Genomic DNA, 26,487 nt, shown 5'->3' with positions numbered 1-26,487 from the left:
AAATTCCTATCAGAACTGAAGATAGCTTGAAAAAATACACTGAAGAAATCAATCCTGCACAGGTGGAAGAAAGGACTAGAAGACCTAATAAATATTTTTCACCCCTATTTCCTTTTCTAAAAAAAAATCAATTATTTTCTGTGAATTAGTAACGCATGCATCTTTGCTGTACAAATGTTAAACATGCCATACTACTAAAAACTTTAGACAAGTAATAGACTGAAACTAACTTAAAATTTTGTATAGAAGCCCCCTGTACTGATAGTATCATGATGCTGTTGAACAAAATGTAAAAAAAAAAATACCTGTTCCAGTTAACAATGTACACATTTCATTCATACAGGTGTAGTAAATGCAGGTCAGATGATACTGCAGTAACACTTTCTGTTATGGCCCCTTCACCCAGCCCCATTCTGTCCAGTCCTGGAGGAGTGGGAGAAGGTCACTTCACATATAGCCCTGCACTGCCCAAACAAAAAGTAGGAATGGAAGAATGTGCAGAGAAGCCCTTTCTGAACGTCCCACCTTACCCAGTCCTGGGAAGAGACTCCTGTGCACTGCATAAATAAGGGGGGGTCTGTGGGGGAGGCTGAGGAAGGGAGGGCCCCTTCAAACAGTCTGACTGTGTCAGCTCCAAAGTGGGGAGGACCATAGTGTACAGCCCCATGCTACCCAATCTGGATGGGGGAAAGAGTGTATAGGCCCCATCGCACACAGCCCCATGCCATCGGTCTGGGCTGGGGAAGTGTGTAGGCCCCATCGCACACAGCCCCATGCTGGTGTGTGTGTGTAGGCCCCATTGTGCACAGCCCCATGCTGTCGGTCTGGGCTGGGGAAGTGTGTAGGCCCCATCGCACACAGCCCCATGCTGGTGTGTGTGTGTGTAGGCCCCATTGTGCACAGCCCCATGCTGTCGGTCTGGGCTGGGGAAGTGTGTAGGCCCCATCGCACACAGCCCCATGCTGGTGTGTGTGTGTGTAGGCCCCATTGTGCACAGCCCCATGCTGTCGGTCTGGGCTGGGGAAGTGTGTTGGCCCCATCGCACACAGCCCCATGCTGCGCTCTGTGTGTGTGTGTGTGTGTGTGTGAGAGAGAGAAGCGTGTAGGCCCCATTGTGCACAGCTCCAGGCTGCCCAGTCTGGGAGTGGGGGAAGCGAGTAGGCCGCATCGCACACAGCTCCAGGCTGTGGCCTCTGGGGTGAGGTTTGAAGCCTCACAGTGTCTCGGGGCCTGGTTGTGCCTTACCGGTGAGGCCCTGGATGAGCTTCACTCACCGGGAGCCACCAACCCAGTTCATTGTCTGAGAGAACGAGTGCAGGGGGCTTGGAGGGCTGCTGAGGGTGAGCGTCTCGCAAATGACCACCCACGTCAAGGCAGCCTGCCTGCAGCTGGGACTGAGCAGAGGTTCTTCTGTAGTGATGGCTCGCAACCAGCGGGACTGCTGGCACTGAGAGCAGGGAGCCTGTCCTTCCTCTTCCTCTTCCTCTCCCTCTGCTCTCCTTGCTGGCAGAGTGGCAGCCAGCCAGCTTGGACTGCTCAGAGAGGAGCAGAAGAAAGAAGTGGTAGCTGCCAGGTGCACCAGCAGGAAAGGAATGTGACCGGCTTAGGGGACGGAGGATGAAGGAGGCCCCTTCTCATAGACCCTGAGACAGGAGAAGGCTAATGTGATGGGGCAGAATGAGCGGGGGGTGGAGGGTCGGATCCAGGGTCCTGTCCATTTCCCTGCCAACAAGCTACCAGCTTCCTCTCCACACAGACTGTCCCTGGTCCCCAAAGGCTTCCCCAAGTTGCCCTTGGTTGAACCAACTTTTACTGGCAAATGTGTTGTCTTATATCAGAGTTTAATTTGGTCACAGAGGTTTGATATTTTCTGTACCACCTTTGTTCTTAATTTGTGGTATTATCTTGAGTCAAAGGAAAAAAGACCACAAGCAACTTTTTCAATTGTTTCATTTACTGGATCTTGTAGTTAGGAAAATTGTCATGAATGAAGATTTAAATTACTTGATTATCTTTTAGTGTAAAAAATATTGACCCACACATCCCAAATTGTGTTTTTGAGACCAAAATCATGAAAAGTTATTTCAAACCAACTTAACATAAGGAATCACATTTATCTATAGCGTAAGGTCAGTGAAGTAACAACAACAATCTGCTTAGACAGTGGAGAAATGTAGCACAGTGTCCATGACCACACTATGGCTTTATTCCAAGCATCTAAGAGCTCCACAGGATTATGACTGATCTAGTGCAGCCAGGTTAATTGTGGGTGACTGCATGGTCGCTGCCAGTCCATGACCGGGCAGTATCCACTCCTGACCTCAAGTCCAATCTTCAGAGCTTAATGTTGTTGAGTAATACCAGGGATGACTCTGACCCAGGATTTCTAATGTTTAAATAATGTTTTTACTGTTAACATTAGAAAGCTTTTAGACAGTGGGATCGTGTATGGGATTATGTCGTATATACAAAGGATTGCAAGACACAATTATTCTTATTCATTTTTGGAAGGAAGAGATATTGAGTTTCATGATTTTTTTTTTCAATTGGTTTTCTTTGTAGTGAAGTACAGTGCAAAGCTGTTTCCTCTGTTTGTGAAACTGAAATAACCTGATGGGAGAAATAGCCTTGAAGACTTCACTTATTTTGTAACTTTTTTTTTATAGCCACCTCATCAAACAATAGAATTCTGCCCTGGATTCCTTTGTCAAACACCTCCCCACACCCCAATACTCCCATTTTGAACTGCTCAGTGGCGCTGGCCAGAAATACTTGGGGGCAGAGAAGGTACGGTTCTAAAGTTGCTGCTTTTTCTTGGGCACAATCAGGTCAGCAATTTGTTGTAGAGGTGAGCACTGACAGAGCCTATTGCCTCTGATCAGTAAGGACTCCAGCTTAGTCCATCAGTAAGGACACAAGTACTCCTTTTTTTTTTTTTTTTTTTTTTTGCGAATACAGACTAACACGGCTGCTACTCTGAAAGCCAAATTAGGCACTCTATACAATGAATGGGGAGAGATGGGCACCTTAGAATGTGATCCACAGTCACATGCTAGGTGGGAACTCATGTAGGGTAGCCAGTCAGAGGTATGGGTGGTAAGTCCTGCCCCTCTCGTGTAGATAAGCGCTTAAGTCTGAAAGCAGGGAGGCAGCTATCTCTGCTTAGTGACCCAAGAACAGGAACCAGCTGCCTGACTGCAGGCTGCTTAAGCGTCTAAGGCATTTCTTGCAGGAATGTTGTGCTCTACCCAAAATGGCCAGAGGAGAAGGTTCCTACCTTATAACTTTAGAACAGGGGTCTCTCACCTCTTAGTGGGGTGCTCTAACAACTGAGCTATTGAATATTCTGATGTGGGGCTCCCTCAATCTCTCCTGAAGCTGTTCCACTGCGGATAAATGAGTGATTGGGGTAGGAAAACTGGACCTGGAGTCTCCCACCTCTCAGGTGGGCGCCCTAACCACTGGACTACATGTTTCAGAGTAGCAGCCGTGTTAGTCTGTATTCGCAAAAAGAAAAGGAGTACTTGTGGCACGTTAGAGACTAACAAATTTATTTGAGCATAAGGCTCAGAGACTTGGGTGCCTGCATCTGGGGTTTAAGTGCCTAAAGACTTTACTTAGCAAATGATTGTATAATAAAATCAGAAGAAAGAGTACTTGTGCCACTTTAGAGACTAACAAATTTAATTGAGAATAAGCTTTCGTGAGCTACAGCTCACTTCATCAGAAGACTCTCACAGCTGGCTTTAGATGAATTCTATTACTACTGAACTTTTGTGTGTGTTAATTTAACACACCTTTTTTTACTCTGGCCAGAATTTTCAATCCTATCATCAAACATTAGTCAATTAAACATAAGAACGTAAGAATGGCCATTCTGGGTCAGACTAAAGGTCCATCTAGTCCAGTATCCTGTCTTCTGACAGTGGCCAATGCCAGGTGCCCCAGAGGGAATGATCAGAACAGGTAATCCTCAAATGATCCATCCCCTGTCACCCATTCCCAGCTTCTGGAAAACAGAGGCTAGGGACATCATAGCCATTGATGGACCTATCCTCCATGAGCTTATCTAGTTCTTTTTTGAACCCTGTTATAGTCTTGGCCTTTACAACATCCTCTGGAAAATAGTTTCAGAGGTTGGCTGTGCACTGTGTGGAAAAAATACTTCCTTTTGTTTGTTTTAAACTTGCTGCCTATTAATTTCATTTGGTGACCCTTAGTTCTTGTGTTATGAGGAGTAAATAACACTTCCTTTTTACTTTTTCCACACTTTTTGCATCACATCGTGATTTTATAGACTGCTATCATATCCCCCATTAGTCGTCTCTTTTCTAAGCTGAAAAGTCCAAATCTTATTAATCTCTTCTCATACAGAAGCTGTTCCATACCCCTAATCATTTTTTTTTGCCCTTTTTTTGTACCTTTTCCAATTCCAATATAGCTTTTTTTGAGATGGGGCAACCACATCTGCACACAGTATTCAAGATGTGGGCGTACCATGGATTTATATAAAAACAATACGATATTTTCTGTCGTCTTATCAATCAATCCGTTTCTTAATGATTCCCAACATTGTTAGCTTTTTTGACTGCTGCTGCACATTGAGTGGATGTTTTCAGAAAACTCTCCACAATGACTCCAAGATCTTTCTTGAGTGGTAACAGCTAATTTAGATCCCATCATTTTGTGAAATCCTTTTGTAGCTCTCCGCAGTCTGCCTAGGACTTAACTATCTTGAGTAGTTTTGTATTATCTGAAAATTTTGCCACCTTACTGTTTACCCCCTTTTCCAGATCATTTATGAATATGCTGAATTAAACCCATATTTAGATAGCTAAATAAAATTGGCCTGATTTTCAAAGGCACTGTGGATCCATACTTCTGTTGAATTCTGTGGAGAATTGTTGGTATTTAACACTTCTGAAAATCAGGCCACATTTATTTAGATGCCTACATATTAACTTAATTACCTAAAATTAGGCACTTATGGCTGAAAAATTTAGTCTTGATCCAAGTAAATGTACTAGTTTGCTAACGCTAGTGATTCAAGTATTTTGGTTAGCTACAAAACAGAGTGAACACTCCCTGCCAATGTGCTCAATCCCTGCCTCAAAAAGGGGCAAGCAAATTAGTTTCTGTGCTGTTTCAATGAGTGCTAATTAGCACAATTATATTTAAAAATTATTTTACTTGCTGCTGTAATGTGTCCCCAGCCCAAAGTGGTCTAGAATCACTGACAATGGGAAGTAATAAAGGGCATTTTACAAAGATTGTAGCCTTATCTATTGCTTATGGGTTACTTTAACCAATTACCCACCCTAAAGTGAGGGTTTACACCTACTTTAATCTGTGAAAGTTCAGCCCCAAGATTGACTACAGTAGAGAGGTTATCAAGAGAAAGGGAACCCCATAGTACATAACAGAGATGGCACACTTCTCTTTCAGTAATAACTACTTCTATTAGCCAAAGGGACAATGCTAGTGGGGGCTTGCAGGGGCTATAGCCATTCCAAAATTTGCCTTAGCTCCCCCATAGCCACCTCTTCCAGCACAAAGATCAAACACAGACACTTCTCCACTGCTGCTGGTGGCAGTGCTGCCTTCAGAACAGGGCACTCGGCCAGCAGCCACCACTCATCGTCATCCTGTGATCAACCAGTATACCCAGGTCTTTTTCTTCCTCTGTCACTTCTAACTGATAAATCCCTATCTTATCACAAAAATTCTTGTTGTTCGTCACTAAGTGCATTACCTTGCACTATTAAGTTTCATCCCCTTTCTATTGCTCCAGTTTTCAAGGTTGTGAAGATCTTCTTCTTCTTCTTGAATTTAGGATGGAAGAATCCCATGCACTGCTATAGGTTGGGGACTGACTGGCTAAGTGGCAGTTCTGCAGAAAAGGACCTGGGGATTATAGTGGATGAGAAACTGGATATGAGTCAACAGTGTGCCTTTGTTGCCAAGAAAGCTAACGGCATATTGGGCTGCGTTAATAGAAGCATTGCCAGCAGATCGAGGGAAGTGATTATTCCCCTCTATTCGGCACTGGTGAGGCCACTTCTGGCGTACTGTGTCCAGCTTTGGGCCCCCACTACAGAAAGGATGTGGACAAATTGGAGAGAGTCCAACGGAGGGCAACAAAAATGATTAGGGGGCTGGGGCACATGACTTATGAGAAGAGGCTGAGGGAACTGGGCTTATTCAGTCTACAGAAGAGAAGAGTGAGGGGGGGATTTGATAACAGCCTTTAACTACCTGAAGGGGGGTTCCAAAGAGGATAGGCTGTTCTCAGTGGTGGCAGATGACAGAACAAGGAACAATGGTCTCAAGTTGCAGTGGGGAAGGTCTAGGTTGGATATTAGGAAACACTGTTTCACTAGGGGTGGTGGTGATGCACTGGAATGGGTTTCTAGGGAAATGGTGGAATCTCCACCCTTAGTGGTTTTTAAGGCCTGGCTTGACAAAGCCCTGGCTGGAATGATTTAGTTGGGGTTGGTCCTGCTTTGAGCAGAGGTTTGGACTAGATGACCTCCTGAGGTCTCGTCCAACTCTAATCTTCTATGATTTTTTTGAATGATGTTCCAGTCCTCCTCCGTATAACCAATACCTCTTAACTTTGTGTCACCTGCAAATTTTATTCGCACATTCCCACCTTTTATGCCAAGGTCATTAATAAAAATGTTAAATGAGATTGGTCCCAATACTGATCCCTGAGGAACTCCACTAGTAACCTCCCTTCATCAAATTAGCCTTGAATAGAGACTGGGAATGGCTGGGTCACTACAAAAAGTAATTTTCCCTCTGTTGATATTCACCCCTTCTTGTCAGCTCTAGGGAATGGGCCACATCCACCCTGACTGAACTGGCCTCATTAGCACTGACCCCCCACTTGGTAACGCAACTCCCATCTTTTCATGTGCTGTATATTTATACCTGCCTACTGTATTTTTTCACTCCATGCATCCGATGAAGTGGGTTATAGCCCATGAAAGCTTATACCCAAATAAATGGGTTAGTCTCTAAGGTGCCACAAGGACTCCTCATTGTTTTTTCTCCCTCCAGCGTGACAGTTCACTTTTCAGTGTGATGTATTGTAGTCTCCCCTTTAACTAGTTCTTTATCCACCATTCAATTTTCATATTAATCCCCATTTTCTCCAATTTAACTAAATTTCCTTTGTGGAACTGTATCAAATGCCTTACTGAAATCCAGGTAGATTAGATCTGCATTTCCTTCATCTAAAAAATAGAAAACCTCTTATAATCCTGTCACCCTTTTTGCCACAGGGAAACAGCTGGTTCCACTGTGGGAAGGGCCCTCTTTATATTTTCTTCATAATGAATGCTAACTTGGTTCAAGATAGATGACTTTGTCATTTTATGACCAATTTGCACTTGACATGTTGCCTTATACCATTGTTTACATCACTGTTGAGTAAACTATTAACTCAGAATTTTTAGCAAATCTTTGTCTGTCTAGTTCTTGCTACTGATCTGAAAACAGAACTTTACAATGTCACTGATTTAAGGCAAATTATGCAATACATTTGTGACAGTTACAAGATTAAGAGTCCTGAATAATTCCCATGCTAATATCTGCAACGATGCAGTTTGTTGTAGGTGGAATTGTCTGTATGCCTTTTCCTCATTTTTTCCTCTGTCTTTTGAAATCAAGGTTTTCACCAGTAAAAATGTACCTGAAAAAAGTCAGACAAGTCGGTGCTTAGCCTCTAAAAACACAAGTATTTGAAACAAATGTGTGATCATTCAGTTCTTCATTGCAGCAGGTTCAGCAGATAGACAAATCTACATCCCAGAAATCACTCTTTTTCTCTCTCAGTAAAGGGATAACAAAGAACCTACCAAAAAACCCAAGGAGTTGTGGCACCTTAGAGACTAACAAATTTATTTGGGCATAAGCTTTCGAGGGCTAAAACCCACTTCATTGGATGCATGCAGTGGAAAATACAGTGGAAAACACTAACCCAGGAACCTACCCTTGCAACAAAGCCCATTGCCAACTCTGTCCACATATCTATTCAAGGGACACCATCATAGGACCTAATCACATCAGCCACACTATGAGAGGCTCGTTCACCTGCACATCTACCAATGTGATGTAAGCTATCATGTGCCAGCAAAGCCCCTCTGCCATGTACATTGGCCAAACCGGACAGTCTCTATGCAAAAGAATAAATGGACACAAATCAGACGTCAAGAATTATAACATTCAAAAACCAGTCAGAGAACGCTTCAACCTCCCTTGACACTCAATTACAGACCTAAAAGTCACAATTTTTCAACAAAAAAAAACTTCAAAACCAGACTCCAATGAGAAACTGCAGAACTGGAATGAATTTGCAAACCGGACATCATTAAATTAGGCTTGAAGAAAGACTGGGAATGGATGAGTCATTAGACAAACTACAAACTATTTCCCCATGCTAATTTTTGCCCTACTGTTACTCACACCTTTTTGTCAACTGTTTGAAATGGGCCATCCTGATTATCACTACAAAAGGTTTTTTTTCTCCTTCTGATAATAGCTCACCTTAATTGATTAGTCTCATTAGAGTTGGTATGGCAACACCCATTTTTTCATGTTCTCTGTGTGTGTGCGTGTGTGTGTGTATATATATATCTTCCTACTGTATTTTCCATTGCATGTATCCGATGAAGTGGGTTTTAGCCCACGAAAGCTTATGCCCAAATAAATTTGTTAGTCTCTAAGGTGCCAAAAGTATTCTTTGTTCTTTTTGCTGATGCAGACTAACACGGCTACCACTCTGAAAAGAACCTACAGTTCTTTCTAGAATTTGTCAAATTTCTAGTCAATTTGTCATTAACTATGGTATCCCCAGGATCACTTGTTGGGTTGGGCACGAGTCCCATAACCAACAAGTCAACTTTCGTACAGTATTGATTTATCAGGACCAAAGCAATTGTTACCAAAATATATTTTTGCACAGTGCAGCTCAGTAGTTTAAAATCAGTACAATGCAGTCTAACAACAATAATCAATGTTCAACTCTATTTCAACATCTGCCAATATGGTATTTGGTGCTTCTTGTTTGGCTCATATCTTCACATTCTAGATATTCCACTTTGTATACATGATTATAAGCCAGTATCTTCTCAAAAGCAGAAGTTATATTGAGCAAGTATTTGCTGCTGACACATCATTTCAGAGCAAATATCGGGCTCCTTAAATGCTTTCTTGGTTAGAAGGCCTAATTTGACATTGGCCTTTGGGACTGGAAGTACGCCTGATCCTGCAAACTTTTGCTTACAAGAGTAGTCCCTACTTATGCGAGTTGTCACATTAAATTAAATGGAACTACTCCCATGAATAGAAGTATTCATGTGAATAAGGATTTGCATGATCAAGCACTATTTCATTTGGCTCAGATCAAAGCTGATCTTTCCTACAATAGTATATAATCATATGGGGTGAAATTAAAAAAAAAAAAAAAAAAAAAAAAGCATGGTCACAAAATACTAGGGACCCTATGATATGTACTCATATACTGCATATCTTAGAAATTATTTACAATTGAAGTCTAATATTAAATTAGGTAGTTCGTAATACAAACAGAAGAAGAAACTATTTGCACAACCTAACATCACAGTACCTAGTTTACAGAAGGGCAACAGAAATACTAAGAATTCGTCCAAAATGAAGAGCTATAATCCACTAATTAGCATATTGTAGAAATACAGAAGAAAAATCTTAAAGTGGATGTTAATGGACCAATTGTGTAAGAGGCTAGGCCATTCAACTTCTATTGAAATCAATGGTGTATGTGTGTAAATATATACATATATGAATTAAATGTATTTTAAACGTTGAAAGCAGAAAATAGCAAGACTATGGGACATACAGTATCTATCTATTTTAAATTTACCTTTGACTTTCATTTCAAATCCCCCAATGTCACACCAGCCAGCTCTCGAGTGACATTCTAGATACAGACTAACACGACTGCTACTCTGAACCCCCATGTCTGTTACAGACTCCAAAAGATCCCATGGAACCGGCATAGAGGAGATCAGGTAAGTGGGCTTTTGACTCAAATTTTGCATTTTATATTATTATTCAAAAGAAATAAAAGAATTTAAAAAATTGTGAAGGCTGGATGATATTATTAAATGATTCTCTTACTGTCCCCTATATTCCAGCTCTAGTATTGCATAATGTCCACAAGTAGTGCAGGGCACTATAGTGGTGCAGGAGCCAGTTGACATCCTCATGCACTCTCCATTCTAGTTCCTAAATGTTCATATGTTCATAGAACTTATCCAACCTAACATTAATCACCTCTATTTATGTTCCAAAGAAAGAAATGTTACCTGAATACAACCCATTTCCATATGCAATGATTCTATTCCTTCCTTCATCATAACATTACTGTTTGGAAAAAGGAGAATCTATTAGATCTCCATGGAGCAACAGGGTGGTTACAGTGCACTTTGTTCTGCCTTGTTGGCCTTTAGAGTCATTCATATCCTCCTTATTTTTCATTCTCTGGGATTGTTCTTCCATTCAGAAAGTGCATACAAGTGACTTTTAATTTATTTGTTTGAAACCAGTTTTATCAATAAAAAAGCAGCCAAATTACTTTTAAAAAATCAAACACATGCATATCTCTGGATCTCCATGTATGCATGACAGAAATTACAACAGTGTCCCCTTTCCAGTGTCAATTATTCTAATTTATTTGAATGCACTTTCTTTTTTGTGGTTTTTAAATAAAATCAGTTGTTAGAAATTGGGTAGATCCCATAGCTTAAAAACAATCTACGATAGATGTTACTACAGCTTTGGTAACTGTTTCATCAGTGTTGCTTGAGTAGTTTTATTATGAAGTGATAAAATCACTAGTCACAGCCATTCCAAAAATTCTAACAACTAAGGCTACCTTCTACAAAAGATATAATTTGTTTATAGGGTATAGAGAGTGACTGCAAAAATCTCAGGACAGCAAGAACAGAAGAAAGTAGGTAATTCAATTGAAAGTTCAGGCTTTTCCCATGTTCTCAAAAAAAAAAAAAAGAAAATGCATTGCTCTTATTCATTACAGTATTGTATGGTCAGGAGATTTTAGTTTCATTTTAATGTTCCCACAGGCCCCGCATGACTGAAAGCTTCAATTTTTCAGACTCTGGTACTGCCAAAAGTCAGCAGATATGCAAAAGTGAAACAGGGATCTATGAACTTTTCCCCTATTTTTAAAAAAAAATGCTGGGGCAGGGGCACATTGCAAGTAACTGTGGCTTGGCAAACCAACTTTAAGATAATGTTATTCCTAGTGCACAAAACAGTACAAATATGCAATCATCAAATGGAAATTGTGATTTAAAAAAAATTGAGTGTCTGAACTAGGTACTTTCTTACTCAACATGTCTAGTTCCTGTGTATCTTTGAGTTATGTTTTCTGATTATTTTACTGACAAAATAATAACTAGTGCAATGGGGAAGTGAAGCTGTGAAAGAGAACAGAGTACAGCTATCTCATATATCAACAAAACTGCTTTCTATGCTCTAATTTATTTTATCTATTTTGATTTGCAAAGTAACAAGATCAAAGCCACTAGGCACCCTTGACAATATATAGAATTACAAATATTCTAACTCCATTGTTTTTACATTTCCATCCCCTCTACACAACTCTTCCAATCAACAATGGATACACAATGAAAAACATTTCCTGCAACCCTGTTAGGGAAGGAGGCAGAAAAATAGCTGATTTGTTGGACCTTGTCTTGTTTTGGGTTTGTTTAGGGGGCTCTCACACTACAGAGATTGGTGCCTGATTAGATTTTATTTTTCCATTTCTAACTTTCACAAAGATAAGATAGTGTTTTGTATTTCTGAAACATCCAGAGTAAAATGCTTCCTAAATGTCATTGTTACATAAAAACTGTTGTTTAGCAGTAATATTAGCTAGTTTTACTCTGCATAAGCTTATTTATAGAATAGTTGAGTCATGCACCTTTCAGTGGCCTTATGTTAATGAATATTTCTTATGGAAGTTTGTGATGCTTAGTTATATTAGTTTTATGGTTATTTTGAATAATGTATTTTCAAAACTGATTTACCCTCCACCACCAAATGGGGGAAGAACTATTGCATTTATAGCTATAGTGGCTTCATTACTTGAGCATATTTCACATTTTAAAAAGTTAACTGCTCTTTTTTACATTTTCTTTTTTCCTTCTGAGTCCTAAATACTATACTCTTACTAAGCAATATACCTTGAAATGATGGGGATTGGGGGAACAAGGGAAATGAAAAATGGCTAGAGAAACATGTTTGTATTGTCATTCTTTTTTGTGGATTTATTATAAGTTGTTGGTGCTAATGATTCAGGTAACAAGAATTCAAATCTTTTTTGGGGAGAGAATCCCATGATTGGCAATACAATAAATTGTATGTAGTAGTGCAGCAGCAGGATACATGAGGGGGTGGGGGGAGGAATATTTCCAGTTTAAATGTATTTTTCAAAATATTCCCAGAGGGAACCATCTGATCCTTCATGCTGTCCCAACTGCCTACCTAGAGTTAGAATTCAAAACCTTGAGCTAATTAAGTTCCCTCACCTGTGGCCTATTCTTCCTCTCTGCCTTCTCCCCCATCTGATTTCATTCTGAATTAGCTGCAATGCTGGGGCCATACCTGGAGCTCTCATCTAGAGCAAAATTCTGATTTTGTTTACTGTTGGGGTTGCCAATTTTCACTGGATATATATCTAGAGATTTAATCACCAGACATAATCTTTAATTCCTAGAGACTCCAGGCCAATCCTGGAGGGTTGGCAACCCTATTTACAGTGGGGGGGGAGGTAATTCAGTGGCATTAGTCCTGATTTTTTTTTTTCTTCTCCCCACTAAGAACATAAGAATGGCCATCCTGGGTCAGACCAAAGGTCCATCTAGCCCAGTATCCTGTCTAATGACAGTGGCCCATGCCAAGTGCCACAGAGGGAGTGAACAGAACAGGTAATGATCAAGTGATCTCTCTCCTGCCATCCATCTCCACCCTCTGACAAACAGGCTAGGGACACAATTCCTTACCCATCCTGACTAATAGCCATTAGTGGACTTAACCTCCATAAATTTATCCAGTTCTCTTTTAAACCCTGTTATAGTCCTAGCCTTCACAACCTCCTCAGGCAAGGAGTTCCACAGGTTGAGTGTACACTGAGTGAAGAAGAACTTCCTTTTGTTTGTTTTAAACCTGCTACCTATTCGTTTCATTTGGTGGCCCCTAGTTCTTATATTAGGGGAACAAGTAAATAACTTTTCCTTATCCACTTTCTCCACACCACTCATGATTTTATATACCTCGATCATATCCCCCCCCCATTAGTCTCCTCTTTTCCAAGCTGAAAATTCCTAGCCTCTTTAATCTATCCTCATAGGGAACCCGTTCCAAACCCCTAATCATTTTAGTTGCCCTTTTCTGAACCTTTTCTAATGCCAGTATATCTTTTTTGAGATGAGGGGACCACATCTGTATGCATATTCAAGATGTGGGCATACCTTGGATTTATATAAATGGCAATAAGATATTCTGTCTTATTCTCTATCCCTTTTTTAATGATTCCTAAGATCCCATTTGCTTTTTTGACTGCCGCTGCACACTGCGTGGATGTTTTCAGAGAACTAGCCACGATGACTCCAAGATCTTTCTCCTGATTAGTTGTAGCTAAATTAGGCCCCATCATATTTTCTGTACAGTTGGGGTTATTTTTTCCAATGTGCATTACTTTACATTTATCCACATTAAATTTCATTTGCCATTTTGGTGCCCAATCACTTAGGTTTTTGAGATCTTTTTGAAGTTCTTCACAGTCTGCTTTGGTCTTAACTATCTTGAACAGCTCGATGTCATCTGCAAACTTTGCCACCTCACTGTTCACCCCTTTCTCCAGATCATTTATGAATAAGTTGAATAGGATTGGTCCTAGGACTGACCCTGGGGAACACCACTAGTTACCCCTCTCCATTCTGAAAATTTACTCTTTATTCCTACCCTTTGTTCCCTGTCTTTTAACCAGTTCTTAATCCATGAAAGGATCTTCCCTCTTATCCCATGACAACTTAATTTATGTAAGAGTCTTTGGTGAGGGACCTTGTCAAAGGCTTTCTGGAAATCTAAGTACACTATGTCCAGTGGATCCCCCTTGTCCACGTTTGTTGACCCCCTCAAAGAACTCTAATAGATCAGTAAGACGTGATCTCCCTTTACAGAAACCATGTTGACTTTTGCGCAACAATTTATGTTCTTCTATGTGTCTGACAATTTTATTCTTTACTATTGTTTCAACTAATTTGCCTGGTACTGACGTTAGATTTACCGGTCTGTAACTGCTAGAGCCCTTCTTAAATATTGGCGTTACATTAGCTATCTTCCAGTCATTGGATATAGAAGCTGATTTAAAGGACAGGTTACAAACCATAGTTATTAGTTCCACGATTTCACATTTGAGTTCTTTCAGAACTCTTGGGTGAATGCCATCTGGTCCCAGTGACTTGTTACTGTTAGGTTTCTCAATTAATTCCAAAACCTCCTCTAGTGACACTTCAATCTGTGACAATTCCTCAGATTTCTCACCTACAAAAGACGGCTCAGGTTTGGGAATCTCCCTAACATCCTCAGCCGAATGAAGCAAAGAATTCATTTAGTTTCTCTGCGATGACTTTATCATTTTAAAGAGCTCCTTTTGTATCTGGATCGTCCTGGGGCCCCACTAGTTGTTTTGCAGGCTTCCTGCTTCTGACGTACTTGTTGTTACCTTTTGAGTTTTTGGCTAGCTGTTCTTCAAACTCCTTTTTGGCTTTTCTTATTACATTTTTACATTTAATTTGTCAGTGTTTCTGCTCCTTTCTATTTACCTCACTAGGATTTGACTTCCACTTTTTAAAAGCTGCCTTTTTATCTCTCGCTGCTTCTTTTGCATAGCTGTTAAGCCCTGGTGGCTCTTTTTTAGTTCTTTTACTGAAGAGTTTAGGCAGCTGCCAAGCACCTTCCCTCCCCCTCCCCCCTTCGCTTCCCCTTTTGTTCCTCTTTCTGGAGGTAAATCTAGCCTGATACACTTGCAAAATCAGCAGCACAGTGGTGACTCTTTCCCCGCCCCCTCAACCTCTGATGCGCCTCCTGCGTGGTCCTCGCAGGGTCTAGCGACGCCCCTGCCAAGGCCAATACGTAGCCCAAGTTGAGCCGCATGAATCGGGGGCAGCCAGCAGGGACCGGCCCTGTTCCGGGTGCCCGATTCAGAGCGCGCCGCGCGGGGCTGGGAAAGGTCCGGAGGGAAGCGGTGGGTTCCCCCGCTCTTCGCAGCCAATGAGCGGGCGGCGGAGGCGGAGTCGGCTGCGGCGGATCTCAGCGGGCGGCGGATCTCGGTGCAGTGGAGGGAACCGGCCTGCCGGGGAAGCCGGCGTCCGCCCGCCTCCGCTACAACAAGGGCGGCGGGGAAGGCGCCGCGGCAGGGCATGGGGCATGCCCGGGCTTCGTGAACGTCCCTCCTAGGCGGTCTTCCTCTGGGGCATGACCCAGCGCCAGAGCATCCCTGCTCCGCGGCGGCCCCTGCGGCTGTGCGACATGACCCGGCTGCTGCTGCCTGCCGCAGCCGGGCGAGGGAAGTGGACCAGATCCAGCGCGGCCAAGCGGGCTGCGTGCCTGGTGGCTGCGGCATATGGGCTGAAAATCCTCTATCCCGTCCTCCGCAAGCGCCTGCAGCAGACAGCCTGCGAAAAGGGCTTGCAGGCTGCCTGTCGGGCTGGAGGGGGTGACGAGCCGCTGCACTGCAGCCGGATCCGGGGCAGAGCCTCCCCGGCAGTGAATGCGGAATTTTTCAGGCAGCTGCTGGAACTTCGTAAGATCCTCTTCCCGAAGCTGGTGAGCGCCGAATCGGGCTGGCTTTGCCTCCACTCGGTGGCTCTGGTCTCCCGGACCTTCCTCTCCATCTACGTGGCCGGGCTGGATGGGAAGATCGTCAAGAGCATCGTGGAGAAGAAGCCCAGGAGCTTTGCCATCAAATTAATCAAGTGGCTCATGATTGCAATTCCTGCCACTTTCGTGAACAGCGCCATTCGGTACCTGGAGTGCAAGCTGGCCCTAGCCTTCCGTACCCGCCTGGTGGATCATGCCTATGAGACCTACTTTGCCAATCAAACTTACTATAAGGTGATCAATATGGATGGGAGGCTGGTGAACCCTGACCAGTCCCTGACCGAGGACATCATGATGTTCTCCCAGTCGGTGGCACACCTGTACTCCAACCTGACCAAGCCCATTCTGGATGTGGTGCTCACATCCTACAGTCTTATCCAGACTGCCAGGTCCAGGGGAGCAAGCCCCATCGGGCCTACACTGCTGGCAGGGCTTGTGGTGTATGCCACGGCGAGAGTACTGAAAGTGTGCTCGCCCAAATTTGGCAAGCTGGTCGCAGAGGAAGCTCATAGAAAGGGTTATCTGCGGTACGTCCATTCACGGATTATAGCCAATGTGGAAGAGATCGCCTTCTACAGAGGACACAAGGTAAAATGGAAAGAAAGGCAAGGACTACTATCTGAGATAGTTCAGAACTGTTACTGTACTACTAGATGTTGATCTACTGTAATAATGGTGGTCATGTGCCCTCGCCCTCTCCTCTGTGAGGGATATGAATTCCTCTGATTCCTAAACGTGTTTACGATATATATTCTCCCACGTTGTTTGGAGAGAGACAGAAGTATAGAGTATTCCCCATTTTATTTTTCTCTTAAAGTATTCCTACTTCTGAGGAGCATCACATTTCTCTAGTAAACTTTGGTTTCCCTTTTCGGCCTCATTTCCAAAAGGTGTCCTAGCTCTTAACCTTTTCCTGCCTCTTATTTCTCCCCTATTTTATTAACTGCGAATATTTAATGATACAGAAATACTATTTCTCTAAATGCAAAAATCAGTAGCACACAGTAATCTAGAAGAAAACATTGCTATAGTTTAGATGGCAACACAATCTGTGACATTGTCTTGTATAGATAGCTTAGGACTGTAGTGACAACAATTTTCCTTAAGTTGCTGAAATACAGTACAGTATTTAGGTTATCAGTTACATAAAAGTAATAATTTAAAAATCAGCATATTGAAGAAATTTTCAAAATTATATTTTGAATGTTGACTGCATTGTATTTAAAATGGCTTTTAAAAAAGTTTCACATAATGTGAAAAAGAAAATGGCAAAATTTCACGCTACCCTTTCAAAAGTATTAATAAGACAACATAAACATTTAATTTTTATAGTAGCAATGAGCACCAAAAATTGTCTGCAGCACTGCATTAACCGCAGCTAAATTAAACATTAAATTTAACACTTTTTTCCGATTCCCACTTTTGTGTGGGCTCAAATTGACTGCATTATGTCATACTGATTTGTCACTTTTCAGAGTAGCAGCTGTGTTAGTCTGTATTTGCAAAAAGAAAAGGAGTACTTGTGGCACCTTAGAGACTAACAAATTTATTTGAGCATAGGCTTTCGTGAGCTACAGCTCACTTCATCGGATGCATTCAGTGGAAAATGCATTGTATTTTAGTTCACTTCATCGGATGCATTCAGTGGAAAATACACTGTATTTTCCACTGAATGCATCCAATGAAGTGAACTAAAGCTTATGCTCAAATAAATTTGTTAGTCTCCAAGGTGCCACAAGTACTCCGTTTCTTTTTGATTTGTCACTATTCTTGACTCATTTCCTTAATGTAGATTATCACTTCCTCTTGGCACATTGCTGAAAGACATGAAATACCAATTCGAGGTATTGGGTCTGCAGATTTACTTAGGCAAAACTCTCATTGGAATAAATTGGAATTTTGCAGGCTTGAATTCCCAAATGTTGCCTATTCATGGAGTTGCAGTTTCAACTTACAGGTGTATAGTTCTCAAAGTCCTCTTCATTAAACATGTAAATCTAGTTTTACTTCGATGGTAAGGAACAGCTTTTATCACTCACTTGTATTTTGCTCTGGCACTGTGAAGTGGGTGGAAAACTGTCAGAGTGGGGTAAAGGGGCATTGGTATAAATCAGAATTAGGTCCAATGAGTTCCATGAGCTATGCTGATTTACACTTAGGATATGGCCCTTTGTGTAAACAGATACCACATAGCTTGCAGTACTGATTGCAAGGTATAGTGAAGAATTCAAATTCAAACACTGGTCATTTGATTATATTATAAGTACGTGTGTGTGTATTGTACCTATATGTATATTAATATTTACTATTCTGTGTAAGTACCTATATTTTTTTAACTATAGGTGGAAATGAAACAACTACAGAAAAGTTACAAGGCTTTGGCAGACCAAATGAACCTCATATTGTCCAAACGTTTGTGGTACATCATGATAGAGCAGTTCCTGATGAAGTATGTCTGGAGTAGCTGTGGTTTGATTATGGTGGCGGTACCTATCATCACAGCAACAGGATTTGCAGATGGCGGTAATAAGACTTTCATTTAATTTCAAATCTTTGTTTAAAGATATTAGTGTAGAAGAATAGTTACGTAAGAAGACTACATTTAATTTTAAAACCATTTGTAGCTGCCGCGCTATAATATTCAAATACCGTGCATGCCTCATCCTTGGGTAGCTCCTGGGATGTGTTTAAACTTTACAAACAAACCACTTGAAGAAATATCAGTGACAAAAAACATATCTTTGAATTTAAACCTGATAAACAGAATACATTCTGAATCAAGGATAGGTTTTTCAAATAAGATGCCAAGGTGAATTGTGGAGAAACAGTTTATAAATATCACTTTAACCATTTACTGCCCTTTTTTGATGTATGAAGATGGTCTCACAAACTTTAAAATAAAATCTTGTTTTTTATATTTGCAATATCAAGAATGTCAGGTGCTGGCTTTCCTCTCTTCACAGGCCCTAAGCAGTGATGTCTCATCAAGTTGTAACTTTAGCTGTAGCCTTCATGCCCCAACCAAGGTTGGAAAGGTGTGTCAATTCTCAGAATGTCCACTGCTATATTACTAAATACTATCGGTCTATCTACCTATCTAGTGGTTTTTCTGTGGCGTTTGCTCATCACCTTAGTATCAGAGTGCTTCACAAACATTAATTAATATTTATTCTGTTTTGTGCTAACCTGTGTAAGAATCAGCATCTCCTCTCACCTCAAGTAGAGTACAGAAAGGGACGTGAAGCTCAGGTTATAGGCTTTTATGACAGCACTATTCAGGTCCAGATCTTCCAGCAATGAGAGCGAAGTGAGGCCCTGATTTTAATGTTGTTTGAAATGTTTTTTGTTTTTTTTTTAAAGTCAGGGAGAAAATGCAGTTTGGCAGAGCAGGAGGTGAGGGATGTGTGTTTAGATTAAGAAGTAGTAACAAGCAAAAAAAAAAAAAAGATTTATTTGCTTGTTACATAGAATCATAGGACTGGAAGGGACCTCAAGAGGTCATCTAGTCCAGTCACCTGCACTCATAGCAGGACTAAGTAATTATCTAGACCATTCCTGACAGGTATTTGTCTAACCTGCTCTTAAAAATCTCCAATGATGGAGATTCCACAACCTCCCTAGGCAATCTATTCCAGGGCTTAAACATCCTGACAGGAAATTTTTCCTAATGTCCAACCTAAACCTCCCTTGTTTCAGTTTAAGCCCAATTCTTCTCCTTCCTCCTTGTAACAACCTTTTATGTACTTGAAACATGTGCAACTCTTTGTACTTTGAGAGTGTATACTAACTTCAGTAGAAGATAAATCCACAAAAAAAATACGATTAAAAATTCCTATTTAACATATCTCGAATCTGCATATTAGAGCTTAGAAACTATAATGATAGGTATCCTAGCAATAGCTAAGCTGAATAAATGGATAGCAAAAAACTGACTTTGAAGTTGGCTCAACAAATCTCCATATACATGACTGGAATCATAAGAAGTCTTAAAAAATCAATCAGATTCACCATGCAAAGATTCTGTAATGCTTTGTATATGAAAAGATTAATTTTAAATCCAATATATTTAACCAAGTTGCCAAATTCCTTATCAAATTCAGACAATATGCACAAATTTCCCCTGCTCTGAAATTTGGTTATCGTATTCTAAACAAAGGAGTTTATACAGGTCCATATTACACACAACAACCAGTGAAGGATAACCGTGCTTTAGTACTTTGGTAACAGAAATGATGTTAGCCAATTTAATGTACTTTCTGCTAAAATGGAAATAAGTGCAGTTCAGCAAAATCCCTTAACTGATGAAGAGATTATTTAACCACAAAATGTAAATGTCTCCTCCCTAGCCCTTCACCCATGAATCAGAAATAAGTTAGGTGTCCTTCAACGAGAGAGCCGCTATAAAGGTGTAGAGAGGAAAAGAGCAATATTTCACTCACATCAACTATACAAAAAGAAAAGGAGTACTTGTGGCACCTTCGAGACTAACAAATTTATTAGAGCATAAGCTTTCGTGAGCTACAGCTCACTTCATCGGATGCATTTCTATTTGGAGAGGAAGATGATGTCTGTCTGTATCTGTACGAGTTTTTTCATGAAGTTGACAGATTTCCACTCTATATGGCTAAATTCAGTGCCTTGCATAATGACAGGTTTCAGAGTAGCAGCCGTGTTAGTCTGTATTCGCAAAAAGAAAAGGAGTACTTGTGGCACCTTAGATTGCATCCGATGACCTGGCATAATTTAAACTAAAAAATCTGAATAGCCACAGTTTTCTTAAATAATTCAGAAATTGAATTTTGAGACAAAGGGAGGCCAAATTGGAGTCTTGCGTGTATGACAGTAACTTTCTATATAATATTTTTGGCCCAAAATGTTTATACTTATCTCTGGTGTATCTTCATTGATGTAAGTGGAATTATACCAAGGATGCATTTATCCAGGTTTTTTTTTTTTTGGTGACTTGATAAATTAAAACAAACCAGTGTTTTGGTATCAAGAGCTTCAAAAGCAAAAAAAAGAAACAGACAGGTACAATGAGATTTGGTATGAGATTTATGGTACGGGATTTCAAACCCTGCAGAGTCTGACCTTGTCATGGAGGTGAGAGAACTGCTCGCCGCATAAGAAAATTTCGCGTATGTTGCTTTATCATTACCTGCCACAGAACAACACATAAAATGACCATGTTATACCTGTAAGAAACTGGTCACAGATTTTCTTGACTAAAAGCACTGACCCAGCCTAATAGACATTATTAATAACAATTCCTGATATAGGAGTTGGCATACTGGATCAGCCTACTAGTCTGGCTTGCCTAGTGTCTGGCAGTAGCCATACTTCAGAGAAAGACAGAAGCTCTAGTCTGCATATCCTCCCCAAACCCCTCTTGCAACCTAAAATTTTACATTTGGTTGACCATGTATTGTCATCTTAATTTGCTTAGTTGCAGATGTTAAGGATTATACATTATTCATTCTTAAAAAATTCAGCTACATTATTATCTTGATGATTTTGTGGAGGAGCAAATTACAGATAGGCTCCGTGCTGTATAGCAGTTTCTGTGGGTGTGATGATGGCAAGAGATGTCACAGTAGCAGAATTGGACTCCAGGCTTGAAACACTTAATGAATTTTACTCTGGTAAAAACAAACACTTCATGTGAAGATATTATACTTAAAACATAAATGTGTTTCTTTTTTCCATGCCCTCTCTAGTTTCAGCTGCCATTTTTGCCTTTGTCAGTGTTCAGGGTATTTTCTCACAACACATCTCTTCTTGCTCTTATTTGATTCAGAAGAATTTTCATGCTAACAGGCTACAATGTTATAAACAAAGGATTATGACTTCATTATAGGATCAGACCGACAGAGAAACTGGGTTGTGAGAAAGAAGGCTCTTACTCAAACACAGATCCATCTAATACTACCAAGAGTAATATAGAAACTTACTGTCAGTTAATTGCATTCTTATAAAATATTCTAATTTTGCCAAATGTGAGTCAGTAGGAGTGCTCCTTTTTAAGTGGAGTGAAGAATTAAGTAAGGTTGAAAATTAGTAATGGCAGTACTAGTAAAAACAAAACAATGAAACTGAAATTCTGTTTTAGAACATTACTTAGATTGACTCATTACAGTTGTGGTAAAACTCAGACTGAGTAATGGTATATTAAAAAGAAAGAGGCTGATGAGTGTTAAAAAGAAAAAAGGATGATTTGTGGAAGAAGAAGAATTTCTCATACTCCCACTTTTTCTTTGTTACTAGACGTTTTATGCTAATTGCTTGCCTTTCAGAAAGTTGTCTTCATAGAGTTAGTGTTCTTAACTTAATATCTATGTTAATAATGGCTCACATTTTAACCATAATTTAATTTGTAAAGATATTTTTCAGAAGAATATTTGAACAGAAGAACATTTTTTGCTTTTAGAGTTAGAAGATGGCCATAAACAAGCAATGGTTAGTGAGCGAACAGAAGCCTTTACTACTTCACGAAATCTGTTGGCCTCTGGAGCAGATGCCATTGAAAGGATTATGTCTTCTTACAAAGAGGTATTGTGTGTCATTTGTAGTATACAACTGAAAAGAGAAATAAATGAAAATAAAACAGAATTTGTAAATGTATCATTTTTTTTTAAAATTTCTTTTGTAATGATATTGGGACAGATTCTGCAATCCTTAAATCAATGGGAGTTTTTCTTAAGTGACGACTGCAGAATTTGGCCCTTAGTAACTTAAGTACAGCTAGTATTTTAAAGTGGGGATAATTTGTGGCCCATGAGCATAAACCAGGGGTCGGCAACCTTTCAGAAGTGCTGTGCTGAGTTTTCATTTATTCACTCTAATTTAAGGTTTCGCGTGCCAGTAATGCATTTTAACATTTTTAGAAGGTCTCTTTCTATAAGTCTATAATATATAACTAAATTGTATGTAAAGTAAATAAGGTTTTTAAAATGTTTAAGAAGCTTCATTTAAAATTAAACTAAAATGCAGAGCCCCCTGGACCAGTGGCCAGGATCCAAGCAGTGGGAGTGCCACTGAAAATCAGCTCATGTGCCACCTTTGGCACACATGCCATAGGTTGCCTACCCCTGGCATAAACCATCACAGCATTTTCTAGACTAGAACCAGATATTGTGCAGAGTTCTCAAGCAGTTTTCCTAATAGACTGTGTGATTTTTGATTCTTCTGTTTCAATACTTGGCCTGCAATGTAGAGAGACTGCCTGGTTACCAATTATGTGAAGGTGTTACTATTCGCATTCAGTCTTAAAATCATTTGTATAATGCTATAAATTTACATGGCGCCATGGCTGTTTTATGATGCAGAAAAAATAGCCACTAAATAATAGGTGAAAGACAGCAAACTGATTTGACTTGTAACACAATTACACTTTAATTCAGAGAGTATGAAGTGAAAGACCAGTGAGCTGAGCTTCCATCTTAATTTTATACTTAAAATTTTGCCAAAGAAGTGTTGGGATACCACAACTTCATATTTTATTCTAAGTTCCTTTTTTGGTGTTTACCATAGAATGGTAATATGCTTCCCGTGAACTTTAACATTTTATGGTAAGAAAGTAAGAATCCCACTCCCTTTTCTTACATTAGCAGCCCTGTATCAGTCAGCGAAACTGACCTTGTTAGTAAGATGGGCAATGTTTGGCTCTTTGCAATTTCTTTTTTTTTTGTCTGTAGGCCACTGGTGTAAATCCAAATTTTCAGTGTTTTGATGGGTAAGTCTACAGGTTCATGCTTTGGAAACCGTTACCACCTGTTAGCTTTCCTGCAGTGTGAGAGTTGAGATGATGGTCTAAGGTTTGTTCATAGGGTACAGCGTTCAATATCACAAATATCACTGTAGCAGAGAACACTGTTTGGAATGCTGGTTTGAAGTCTTAGCAGAGGCCAAGGACTGAGGGCTTGATTTAACTCCCACTGAATTCACTGCGAAGTTTCCCAATGACTTCAGTGGGAGTTGGATCAGACCTTGAATAGGCTTGGAGACTGAATTACAGTGTCATATTTAGAAGTGGTCATTGCAGGTCAGGATGGAGGGCACACTGGTGAGACAATGTGGAAAGGCTGTCCTGCTGCTGTCCACGTTGTACTGCTCTACTGGTAGCAGGAGATCTTCAGTCTTAAATACTGTCAGTGCAACTCTTTTCACAAGTGTTAGAGACAAAAAACTGCCAATGCAGGACAGTCTAGGCTTACTCATGGAGTTGAAACATTTGATAATTATCCTGGGTTTTGCAAAGTTCTCCTTATAAACTCCTATACGCTTATAAAACTATGGCTGAGAGCAGGACCTTGTAAATCATAACAAATATCTGTTCTTGAATTTTGTGCAATTATGGGACTTGTCTAGAGTTACACTTCCTTATACCAGAGGTGCCTTCTAACACCAGGTTTGGATCTGGCTATCTCTAAATGCTTTACTACAACTAACTAATTTATTTGTTTTTTAAGGCTGTGTGTAAATGAGACACCACTTTTTGGTGGCGTGTAAGATACGTGTGCTACATGCTACAGTGAAAAGCATGCTGCATTCGTGCTGTGGCATGTTGCTACATGTGTCAGTGAAAGGCTCTGCAGTGGGGGAGGCAGCTGGGAAAGGTTCTAGCAGCTCCCCTCTGTCAGAGCCTTTCCCGCTACTGGAGTCTTTTCCTACGGCAGGGAAGGGCTCCAGCAATGAGGAGCTGGCAAAACCTTTCCCCTCTGCCTCCCTCCTGGTTACATCTTTTCCTGTGACAGGAAAAGGCTTCGGCCACAGGGAGTTAGTGCGACACTATACTGCTAGAAATAGCAGTGTAGACGAGGAGGCACGGCTTGGGCAAGTTGGAGCTGTGTAGGGTTTGTACTCAGATACATACCCACCCCCTTTACTTTACTTGCCTAGGTCATGCCTGACTGTCTACAGTGATATTTATACCCTTGCTGGACAGGGAGGATACGCGGTATGTATTCTGCATGCCGCAGAAAGAAGCATGCTGTTTAGATGCACGTTTATACTCATTGTCCTGCTATTCTTGCCTCTCTCCTAGCTTTCGACATCAGAATTTGTGTTTTCTGAACCTGGGAATCATGCAGTTATATTAGGAATAATACTTTTCCCTTCAGTCTTCTATAGCAGTGCTTCTCAAGCTATCTGATGTGGGGGACCGGCAGTTTTTTTTTTCCAATGTGCACGCAGACCGGCAGCCGATGGCTCATGGACCGGAACCAGTCCGCGGACCACCACTTTGAGTTGCACTGTTCTATACTACTGCAGATGCTTGGGTGTAATTACTCTCTGCCAGCAGATGGAGACAGTATATTGTAACTTTTTGGTGAGGTCATCACCTGCAAGATAAGGGGCTTACCAGGTCCTAGAACTCATTTGTTTCTGTCTCCAGCAAGCTGAGGATCAGTATCTTCAATGGCTGTGGAGAAAGGCCTGAACGAAGGTGAAAGTCCTTGAGCAGGTATCAAAGGTCTAGGAGGATTATGCACCAATTATTTCCAATTATGCACCAATATGAAGCTCCATAAGAGGCATAGACAGCATGGAGTTCAATGAGTTAGCCCTCAGAAGAATACTATATGGCTAACTGCTGCAGTCATTTCAGGAGTAGGAAGTGCCCATGCTGCTTGGCTTTCACACAAAAAAAGATTTACCTCCTGTGAGTTAGAGAATGACGAGGTAAAAATAAAACAGAGCAAGACCCTTCCCCAAGACCCTGTCAGCCCTGTCCCCCAGCGGTCCCCTGAATTGCAGGGGGTCCAAGGTCCAGGCAGAAGAGCAGATCTTGATCCAAAGGAGGATTCATGGGACCTTTGCCAGAGTCTGCTGGAGAGCCTTCCCTGCATTTTTAGATACCTCTCTCATTTGCTCTGGCGCCTCAGCCTACCCATGGAATCCTGACTACAGATACCAGTGTGTAGAGAAGGGAGTACACCTGGGGTACGCCATGACCCCGTAGTAGTTTTCACTGACAGACAGGTACGAATCTATCTGTCATATCCAGAGGAGAACAGTTGGACTTGTTCCTCTGCACTTTCACCACATGCTGAAAAATGTTTTGGTGTGGGTACACTGAACAGCCACCATCTCTCACTCAAGTAAACCGACCTGGAGCAAAGATATGGCCAAGGAAAACTAGGTATCGAAAGCAGCCCCCCATTCCTCCTTAGCCATCCTATTTGTTGTTCCCATAGTCCGAGTATGCAACAGAGCAGACCAGCCAAACAGATCCTAAATATGCTAGAGAGAGTGGAAAAGAGGACTGAGTTTTTTGAGAGAATTTGTCACAAGAGGAGAAGACCTAAACAGACTAGATTGCCACAGAGTCCAACAGAACAGCAGAGAATTATTTCAGCAGGACTAGAGATATGAATTCTAGCAGTCAGATTCCCTAGCAATTAAATAGAATGGTACACTGGTGTGCTTTTCTCCCCATTGACCCAGGATGGGTGTTAGGAATCTCGCAAAAAGACTCAGCAGTTCAGAGCCTCACAACAGCAGCATGAGTCCACAGAAGAAAGAGAGAAGAAC

At 41.0% G+C, this 26,487-nt stretch overlaps 1 protein-coding gene across 1 annotated transcript in view; it reads left to right on the top strand.

Moving 5' to 3' along the window:
- The first annotated feature begins 15,142 nt into the window (after window positions 1–15,142).
- Window positions 15,143–26,487, top strand: part of ABCD2 (ATP binding cassette subfamily D member 2) — a 64,860-nt gene continuing 53,515 nt past the window's right edge. The window contains exons 1-3 of the mRNA XM_038392493.2: window positions 15,143–16,542; window positions 18,297–18,477; window positions 22,382–22,503. Coding sequence (XP_038248421.1) covers window positions 15,550–16,542; window positions 18,297–18,477; window positions 22,382–22,503 — 1,296 coding nt within the window. The 5' untranslated portion in view covers window positions 15,143–15,549. The remainder of the gene's footprint in view (window positions 16,543–18,296; window positions 18,478–22,381; window positions 22,504–26,487) is intronic.

The sequence above is a fragment of the Dermochelys coriacea genome, chromosome 1, assembly GCF_009764565.3.
Source record: "Dermochelys coriacea isolate rDerCor1 chromosome 1, rDerCor1.pri.v4, whole genome shotgun sequence".
NCBI lineage: Eukaryota > Metazoa > Chordata > Testudines > Dermochelyidae > Dermochelys > Dermochelys coriacea.
Note: the sequence above shows the minus strand (reverse complement) of the source record. Positions and strands in the feature narration are given on the sequence as shown.